General features: G+C 36.8%; 1 protein-coding gene across 5 annotated transcripts in view; it reads right to left on the bottom strand.

Moving 5' to 3' along the window:
* Positions 1–9,267: 9,267 nt before the first annotated feature.
* NIPBL (NIPBL cohesin loading factor) overlaps positions 9,268–10,790 on the bottom strand; it is a 213,703-nt gene continuing 212,180 nt past the window's right edge. For 3 of the 5 annotated variants that reach the window (XM_023741999.1, XM_023742002.1, XM_023742001.1), the window contains one exon: positions 9,664–10,519. In XM_023741999.1, the coding sequence (XP_023597767.1) occupies positions 10,154–10,519 (366 nt within the window). In that variant the 3' untranslated portion in view covers positions 9,664–10,153. Of the gene's footprint in view, positions 10,520–10,790 lie in introns of all 5 variants that reach the window. The other 2 variants (XM_004387886.2, XM_023742000.1) reach the window with 2 other exon arrangements.

Here is a 10,790-nt window from a genome sequence, read left to right as displayed (position 1 = left end):
GCCAAGTCCTTATCTATCAAAAGAAAACATCACTAGATCATAATATAAGTCAACATATAAGGTCTAGAATTTAATAAATTATAAAAGTATATTCTTTTAAAATATGGATATAACTACCCAAATAAAGAGTTGAAAGAGTTTAAAGTGATTGTGTCTACAAAGAAAGTCTGGATGGGGAGAAGTGGGACAAAGGATTATTTCTTTGAATTTAATTAGAAAAACTAAACTATTAAATAATATAAACTTCATTATTGAGTTATAAGACCATCTCATTTAAATTTTTATCTTGGAATTACTCTGAATTATACAAAAATCAGGAGCTTAAAGACTTAACTATTTTAAATTCTGCAGAAATCCCCCAAATAACTGGACTATTTTCTTCCTTTCTGGATAGTGTCACATCTTTTGATTCCTTTCCTCATGTGTTGTCCTCCAGATGAACCAGGAGGTAAGTCATGTTGTCTTCTATTTAGATACACATCCAGAAGGACTTGTCCCACTCACTAATTCTTACCAAGGAAATTCATTCCTGTTATCTTCTTGTTACCATAATTTAACTAATAGCCAACCAAAGCAATGTGATGAATTTACTTCCTAAATAGTTCTATAAATGAGGCCACTTCTCTACTTACACTACCACCACCCCAACCTAAGTTCCACCATTTCTTCCCTGGACCATGTGGCCCCACTCCAACTGTTCTCTAAATAGTAGCCAGTGATCTTTTAAAGATGCGAATCTGATGTTCCCCTATTCCATCCTCACCAATTTTAACCTCTTTGATGGCTCCCCATTGCTCATAGGACATCCTTAACATGGCCTACAAAAGCATGATTTGGTCCCTATTTCATCTCATCATTCTTCTCTCATATGTTCTCTGCCATTCACAGTGACTGTGAAGTTTCTGAAGGAATATACTCCTTCCTTCAGGGCCTTTGCACATCCTGTGCCATCTATTTGTGACACTCTCCTTGCTCCCCCTCATTTCATCCATTTTATCCTCATACTTCGTCATGTCCCTAAGGAAGGAATTTTTTGGAGCAAATAATGTATAGGATTTCCTATTTCCCAACAGTTCAACTACTGTTATTGGTATATCTATCAGTCAAGCACTCGATAAAAGGAGCCCTGGTGGCTCAATGGCCAAGCAGCTCAGCTGCTAACTGAAAAGTTGGCTGTTCAAACCCACCAGCTGTTCTGCAGGGTCACTATGAGTTGGAATCAACTCGATGGTAATCAGTTTGGTTTTTTGGTTTTTACTTGCCGAAAGATGAGCAGTCTAAACCCACTCAGTGGCACTTTAGAAGAAAAGCTTGGTGATCTACTTCCAAAAGGTCACAGCCCTGAAAATCCTATGGAGCACAGTTCTACTCTTACACGCATGGGGTCACCCTGAGTTGGAATCCACCTGATGGCAACTAACAACATTTTTTCTACTGCATATCAGTCTGGATCTGAGGATTAGTTTCACTTGGAGAAGGAAGCCTTTCTGATCTCCACCCCTCTGACTACTGCAGTGCTACGTACTCTCATGGCATCTTTTACTTTTCCTTTCAAGCACTCATCTTAATTGTAAGCAAATTGTATAACAATTGTGTACCTTGTGGTTCATTTTCTGTCTCCCCCACTAGAATGCACGCTTATTCCCAGTGTGTCCAGCACAGTGCCTTGCTCATAGCAGGTACTCAGCAAATGCTTGTCAAATGATGGAACTTGCAAAAACTGTAAAAAGAATGAAGCAGTGTCAATATCAAGCAATATCAAAGACAAACTGTTAGTATAGTAGGAAAGAAGGAAGAATCTAATGTTCTAGCTCAGGAAAAAAGTGCAGAAAGTAGACTGTGATTCCTTCATTTCTTCAATGCCAAACTTCACCTCTTCACTTTATTAATTCATTCCCAGGATTATACCCTGCACCTTGCACCCAGAACCACTCTACATCAAAAATATTACACGTAAGTTTCTCTGACTGTGTCATCCCATTATTCTATACTTTTGCTGCACACATTGCAAAAACTGATGCAACGCTGGAAGCGCTCACTCATCTATGCCAAGAAATTTGGAAGACAGCTTCCTGGCCAACCGACTGGAAGTGATCCATATTTGTGCCCATTCCAAAGAAAGGTGACCCAACAGAATGTGGAAATTATTGAACAAAATCATTGATATCATATGTAAGTAAAATTTCACTGAAGATAATTTAAAAATGATTGCAGCAGTACATTGACAGGGAACTGCCAGAAATTCAAGTTGGATTCAGAAGAGGATGTGGAACGAGGGATATCACTGCTGATGTCAGATGGATCCTGGTTGAAAGCAGAGAATACTAGAAAGATGTTTACCTGTGTTTTATTGACTATGCAAGGGCATTCAACTGTGTGGATCATAACAAATTATGGATAACATTGCAAAGAATGGGAATTCCAGAGCACTTAACTGTGCTCATGCAGAACCTGTACATAGACCAAGAGGCGGTCGTTAAAAAAGAACAAGGGGATACCGCGTGGTTTAAAATCAGAAAAGGTGTACGTCAGAGTTGTATTCTTTCACCATACTTATTCAATCTATATGCTGAGCACACAGTCCAAGAAGCTGGACTATAAGAAGAACAATGTGGCATCAGGATTGGAGGAAGACTTATTAACAACCTGCGATATGCAGATGATACAACCTTGCTTGCTGAAAGAGAAGACTTGAAGCACGTACTGATGAAGATCAAAGACTGCAACCTTCAGTATGGGTTACACCTCAACATAAAGAAAACAAAAATCCTCACAACTGGACCAATAAGCAACATCATGATAAACGGAAAAAATATGGAAGCTGTCAAGGATTTCATTTTACTTGGATCTACAACACCCATGGAAGCAGCAGTCAGGAAATCAAAGTACATATTGCATTGGGCAAATCTGCTGCAAAAGACCTGTGCCTGACCCAAGCCATGGTATTTTCAATCGCCTCATATGCATGCGAAAGCTGGACAATGAATAAGGAAAACTGAAGAAAAATTGATGCCTTTGAATTGTGGTGTTGGTGAAGAATATTGAATATACCATGGATGAACAAATCTGTCTTGGAAGAAATGCAGCTGGTATGCTCCTTAGAAGCGGGGATGGTGAGGTTTCATCTCACATACTTTGGACACATTATCAGGAGGGACCAGTCCCTGCAGAAGGACATCATGGTTGGTAGAGGGTCAACAAAAAAGAGGGAGACCCTCAATGAGATGAACAGACACAACGGCTGCAACAATGGGCTCAAACATAGCAATGATCATGAGGATGGCACAGGATCGGACAGTTTTGTTCTGATGTACATAGGGTCACTATGAGTCGGAACTGACTCAGCAGCACCTAACCTTACACTTGCTCTTCCACTTCATGGAAAACTCTGAACCTTGATTTCTCCATTTTCTCCCAATCTACTTCAACTTGATTCTGGGAACTAGACCCAAACCTGGCACAGTGACAACTCACTTTTTTTGGGTAGCTGAGTACTACTGGAGAAAAATAACACAACGATGCAGCTTGGCATCACTGTAATTCTCCATATTGCAGCCAGTGAGTGATCTTTATCACACAACTATGATCTTTCTGAAACCACAACCCTGAGCATAACTTACTGTATTTAAAGCCGTTTCAAACTTTTGAATGACATTTCAGGCCCTTTATCTACTTCCCTCTCCAGCTTCACCTGTCAACATTTCAGTACCCTGTTGTCTTCTTCCCAGCCTTGCCACCCTCCTCCACAAGACTCTCATTCATTTCTTAACTACCATCTGGCTTCTGCTCTCTTCTTCTCTGAAACTAATTTCCCTAAGGTCACCACTGACATCCTGAATGGCAGATCTAAAAAATCATTTTCCAGTCTTGATCTTACTGCTGGATTTCATATATTGCTCTCTTCCTCCTTCTTGAGACTGTTTCTGGATTCTTCCCATAATCAAATCTTAATTTCTTCTCTGTCTCCTCCACAAATTCATTGTCATCTCATTGCACCTTAAGTGTTGGTAGTCTCCAAAGTCCTTCGTTGGCTGTGTGCTACTCTTATTCTACAGCTTAGATACTGTTGACTCCCTTATGTAGCCCCCCGAAAGTGTCATGCTTGTATATGTTCCCTCCTTCAGGACATCACCTAATATCCTATAGGTCCTCACTGTCAGTGTATTTAAAATTGAACCTAGTCACCAAAGCTAGAAAAACCAGGTAACTTGACACTTGTCTTCATTTACTGCATTCAGTCAACTGTCAAGTCCTACATCTGTCATCCCTCCAGTCCTCTCTTCATCCGTACTACCACAATCATCCTAGCTCAGGTTCTAACATCTCTTACTGGAGACTACTGCATTAGTGTCCTCTTCTTGACACCCTCAACTCTATTCTCTATGTAGTGGTCAGGGTGAGCTTTTATCAGTTCCTTGCTTAACCCATTGCCGTCCAGTCAATCCCGACTCAGTGACCCCGTAGGACAGAGAATAACTGCCCATAAGGTTTCCAAGGCTGTAATCTTTATGAAAGCAGACTGCCATATCTTTCTCCCACAGAGCAGCTGGTAGGGTACGAATCACCAACCTTTCGATTAACAGCCAAGTGATTAACCACTGTGCCACCAGGGCTCCAATCCCTTGCCCTTCAATTATCTACAAATTAAAATTTGTTTTCTCAGAATCTCTACTTACCCCTCTTTACTTTTTATAGCTTCATCTTTTGATACTGTACTACATTCACCCTGGTTCTTCCCACACTCTGCTGTTCCCATTTTCAGAATTCCATCCCCCTTAAGTTGGAATCGAGTCGGCAGCAATGGGTTTAGTTTTTTTTCTCTTCACTTAAGCAAACATTCTGATGATCCAAATATGTGCAAAAGATTACAGATTTCCTTAAATAAGCTTCCGTATAATATCCTGTTAGTTTATTTACCAAACTTCATTTTACACTTATTTCAGAAACACTGGCTTCAAAGTATGTCTTCTGACTTTAAAGTCAACACTGTTTGGTTTTACCAGTCTTCTACATCAAGCCTCGCAATGTAGAAGATAAAAACAGAACACAATAAAATGTCATATTTTACCCTCTCCATTTATGTAAGAAAGAGGATGGCAGGCATCACAGAAACTGAGAATATAAAAAAAAATGGATCTCTTGATAAGATATAAAAAACTTACAAAATTTAGTCATTAATTAGCCTTTCCTCTTATCGCATCTTAAAAGTTGTTAGTCTTTAAGGTCTTTCTTTTGCTTAACATGCAACTTAATAAGGACTTTCCTAGATAAAATCTTCCTTGTAAGAGTAACTGGTCTAAGAACCCAGAGGGCAGCTCTTGGCTGTGGTACTAACTAGGCTGTAACTTGTAGGTATCACTTTGCCTCCTTGAACCTCAATTTCCCCTTCTTAAAAAAAGTTTGGATTAGACAGTAACTTTTATCCCGTCCTGGATCCCCAAGACAGGACATACATGGAATTGGGGTGATAGTGATCATGAACCCCCTAAAACTGTATGCACAATTATGGGTATAAACTTATTCAGTTTTCTAAGGAGAGATTTCATGACTTTCATTAGATTCTCAAAGCAGTTCATGAACTCAAAGTGGTTAAGAACATCTGGACTAAATGATCTCTTAGATTCCCCACACTGTCATGATTCTATAAGCATTTTCTAAACTATGGAATGTGGGGACTCATTATTGGCTTAGGTTTTATGACACACTGAGTTCATAATGACTTTTCTAGCTCTGTTCCATATCTAAATCTAGTAAGGTAAGTCTAAATTACAAGTTATGATCAAGACAAATTTACACTGCTGTTTCTTAGAGAAAGAAGGGCTAATGTAAAGGATGGAGACACTGTAACTATTTGATGAAATAACACCAACTTTTCATTTGCACAGTTGTGTGTGACTGGTATTAAACAATGACTGAAAAAGTCACAAGTACAAAGGTAGAGGAAAATCCCATTCAACAAAAACTGTAATAGCTAAAAGCTATATAATAAAGATGATTAAAGGCTGTAGTCTACTTACTTCACAGTATTTAACACAAAATTTCTGCGTAATAGAGGAACTCTGACTACTCTACACAGCTAGAATGCTGAGTTTTGAATTGTGTGCCTTGTATAGTGTTCTAAAGTGTCCTCTGGCATCTATTTAAACTTCCACTTCCATAGTTTAGCTCTTCATCTCCAATTTCCTGCTTGGCATTTGTCAACTCAAATTCAAAGGAATAAACAACATTTATCACCATTTTTCTGAAAACTGGATCTACCCCCTTACTTCATTTCAGGGGGCAGAATAATCAGTACTTATGAATTTAGAAAAGAGACAATGTCTCTCAAACCTACAATAAATTCAGGTAGGAAAAAAGGATGAAAAGCCACAAAGTAACTGTAGTCCCTTTACTTTGAATCAACTGTCTTCTTAAGAACTCAAGGACAGACAATTCAGTTTATTTATAAAAAATTTGCAAAGATGAGGAAACCTATACATTGACTTAAAATAACGACATTTATGAGAAAATTGGAACACTTACTGGATATTTGATGATGAGGAAGTATTAATATTTAAAGATAATATATATGACTGTGATTTATCTCAGAAAAACATGGAGAAGAGAGGTAGTGTATGGGGCATTCAAACGAGCTGGGCCAGAAACTCAGAATGATTGGTACGCGGGGTTCCCATAACAAGAAGTTAAAAATAATTAAAAACATTATTTCAAATAAGAAAAATAAAATGTATAACTGGGGTTTTACAAAGGGCAGGAGGGTGGTTACTGTAGTATGAAACACATGGAGATTTTGATCACTTAGCCAATAAACTATGCAAATGGAATGTTTGGTCAGTGACCTTTCTATAATGCAAATTTGCATTCAACTGTTTCTCAGATAGGACAAATAGGACAAGGGTGCATTTAAGAAAAAAACACAAAATCAGTAAAATCAATTTGTGTAATAAGTTATTTGCTTCCTATGACAAAAAGTAGCCAGAGGATTAAATAAACTTTGAGTTCTAAAATAGGCAAGGCAAACAGCAAAAAGTTCAAACAACTGGAATTTTTGAAGGGCAAACATTTCCATTGTGTTTCAAATTATTTCAAATGAGTAATCTTAATGGGTTTTATATTTGCAAAAATAATCTTACTCCAGCTTAAGATCCATAACAACAGTTCTGAAGATGCAGACCACTTGGACATTGGTAGTGACCAGGATGAGTTGTTTGTGCAACTAGAGTGTGTGTGTGAGGGAAGATCACACACTTCCCTGGTTAAGTATACTTTCTAAAGGAAAAAAAAAAAAGATAATTCATTTACTGGGCATGAAATCTACACCGAACAAAAAATCAGCTTGACTTACCTGTCTTCATGAGACACACTACCACCACCAAAACTGCCTGTGTGCTTCAGTTACCTGCTAAGAATACTCAACATATCAACAGGATAGCTATATATTATTTTTCTCTAAAAGCTCAGCATTCCATTTGATTACCCAATTCTCTGTTCTGCCACGTGTATTTTGATAGACATCTTTAAAAAAAAAAACCCATTCTTTGTTAAAATAATGACTTAATAAAATGCTAAATTAATAAAGTCAAGAGGCAGTTGGAAATTTTTATATCAAATACAACATATCTTCTTTTTAATACATGATATGGCTTACTCCAGTTATCAACAAACTATAGAGTAAGACTGAACTCTGTGAAACTTCAATATATTTGAGAAGTTTGATTTTGTGTATTTGCCTGCCAAGGCCTTTAGTGTTAAGACCGAAAAAAATCACCTTTGAGCAATCTTCAACTTATTGAAAACATTTGCTTTGTATATTTAAAAGTTAAGGCTTTTGAGTTGTATCAGCATTTGTCCTACATTAATAGATTAAAAAAATGGAGCTTAGCATATATGGAAAATTCCCAAACTCTATTGAGTAAAATTTCCAATGAATAGTCAACATAGCAGCTTATCTATGACCAGAGGGAACAGAATCCCTACTATGGTGTGCCTTTTTCTTAAAGTTCACTCTAAGTAGGATCCCCAGGTCTATACTCCAAGGACCCCTAAGGAATTGGCTTACTTCAGTAAGCATCACTTCCCTTAATGCCTGATGTTCAATTAGCTTAGTGAGACAGAACTACTCTAATTCTAGATTTCAATCTCTGACATTTGTTAACAAATTACTGAATCCTTCTGCCTCTATTTCCTTATCTAAAAAATGGGGATAAAGTATTTAACGAGCACAAGTTTTTGTGAAAGAATTAAATGATAGCATGCATCATTAAGTGTCAGGCACATAGCTTTCTAAATTGGCTTTCTGACCCTCATTTTTATTCTTTAGTACTTTCTAGGCTGGACTTTATATTCTTTTTATTTTCTCTAATTGGTATTTTACTCTTATTGATATATTATTGTTTTCATTAGCCACCTCAAATCCTTTGTTGAACAAGAAACAGTATGTATGCATAAACAAACTCCAAGGGGGAGGCAATCTAATTTGTCACAGAGTTCACAGTAAAAGGGAGGAGGAAACAAGAAGTTAAATGGAAGAAAAAGAATAGTGTAAAAACATTTCCTTCAAGAAAACATTCTGAAAGAATTCCACATAGGAAATAAATCCTGAGCAGTTCTTTTCATCTTTGTTTAATAGGTTCTCACAAAAAGGTTTTTTGTGGCAGTGTCATTCTTCCTCACAAATTGAATTCCTTCATTTATTTACCAATTTCATAAAACCTGCATTCAAGAAGTCAATTTTTAAAAACCGTGATTTAAAAATAAGTACACTTTTAAAAAATTATTAAATTTGAAACAGACCTCATCCCTTGTAAATTTTAAGCATTACTATTTCTAAGAGTGTCAACTATGAAAATCAACTGATTAAATACCCGCCTCCCCATTTAGTCAAAAGATATTTGTAGTAACTAACGAATACCCATAACTGCTCCCAAAAGATGTATAATACTTTGAGTAGGAAACAAACATTTCAATTAGTAAAATTACTCCCCTTTCAGCATTAAAAAATAATTTGTGGAAAATGTAGTGTAATTATGAAGTGTCATATCTCAACTCTGATTATTTCTAAAAATAACACGGCATAATTTTAATTAAGAGAAGAGCTGGTTTTCCAAAGTAGCATGATTGTTACCTTTCCCCAAGATTGTTACCTTTTCCCGAGGTTTAAAAAATAAATATTACGATCATGACATCATTAGAAAGAAATTGAAGCATACAAGGAATAAACTATAGTTTCTTTTTATATCAAAATGTACTCTTGAAAATGTGTTTGGCACAGTGCTAAATCATATATAGTTAATACTAAATATTGCAGGATACAATAAAACCCTGGAGTTAATTGTTTACACCCTCTTCATGGGAATGAAAATAATAGATACCAATTATTCAGAAGTCAGCCTATACAAACTGTATAAACAATATTTTATGTTTTGCTTTGAAAACCAGTGATATAATAAATTTTACATAAAAGACTGCAAATAATATAAATGGATTTAAACAGATCTTTACAATAAGAAATTCAAATGGAAACAGACAAGTAACAAAGAGAAGTAAAAAAATTTATTGCAGTATTCGCTCCACCAGATTGCCTGGGGATCCCTTTTCTTGTACTGTTTTCAGGGTGACCTAATACATCAAAATCTACATTTACAAAAACTCCTTCTGCAGATAGGTCATAGATACTGCATGCTTTTTTTTTTTTTTTCAACAGAATAAATTATATGTCCAGGAGATTCTGCCATTTTACAGCCTGGAAAAAACAATGCTTCCCTGGAAACTGGGCTAAGCTAAAGAAAGCCATCCGCTGCTAGGTTAAACTCCAAGAACACTTTATTAAGAACATTAACAGACTAATTTCCAACATTCACTTGTTTATTTTTTTAAACAGAAAGTTTTTTTCTTCCAAGATATAAACATTTTTTGTTAAACTATAATACAGTGGGAGTAAAAATGAACTGAGAATCTGTTTCTGCTGCACAACAGCGAAGGGAGCTCCCACAAAAATGTTTGCCCAACATTTCCTTCTTTTGTTCCTGCATCCCAGGTTCCATTCTTACTCTTCATAAAACTGATTATTTTTTTTTTTGCCAGAATGTTGATATTTCAAGTTTTTCTGCCTTTTAAAAAAATTCCTGTAAATTTGGCTGCGTGTACAAATTCATTAGCTGGAAGTCCCATCCTTGGCGGCATACAGGGATCGTAAAGTCTGAACAACTTTATTAGTCAGCTTATTAGCACTCGTTAGAGCAATTTTTTTGTAAATAATGTCTGACTCTTTAATAGTGTCTACCCAAGGCACCAGTTTGCGGCCATCACGGCGCTTAGCCTCAGTCCAGGAGCCACTGTAGGAGCCTGCCATCCACTGAACACTGAAGCCATTGCTGGTTTTCTGTACTACTCTTGCAATTTGTGGTCGATCTTTGTACTTTGGACAGCAAATAGCGATGACATCCATGACGTCAACACTTTCATTCATCTGTGCTGCCAACTCGGTAGAGTCTGAATTTCGTTTTGACCTTCTCAATGACTAAAACATTGGGAGGGGGGAAAAAAGACCAAGTGTTACACAAAAGAATTTTAGTGAAATTATTGTTTTTATTGCTTTTAATCCCTTGACGCCGGGAGTTGGGATTTCCCGGCACACTTCCATTGCCGGCAATGAGACGCACCGTGACCGCCAGCGCCAAGGGGTTAACATATACTTGTAAAACCATGTAACTCTTATTAATTTGTACCCGTGTCTTTACTCTTATTGATATATAAAATTATATATACATATGAACCATAAAGCTACATAA

Source organism: Trichechus manatus, unplaced genomic scaffold (genome assembly GCF_000243295.1).
Source record: "Trichechus manatus latirostris isolate Lorelei unplaced genomic scaffold, TriManLat1.0 scaffold00197, whole genome shotgun sequence".
Taxonomy (NCBI): Eukaryota; Metazoa; Chordata; class Mammalia; order Sirenia; family Trichechidae; genus Trichechus; species Trichechus manatus.
The sequence above is the reverse complement of the archived record's forward strand: the minus strand, read 5'-3'. Positions and strand labels throughout refer to the sequence as shown.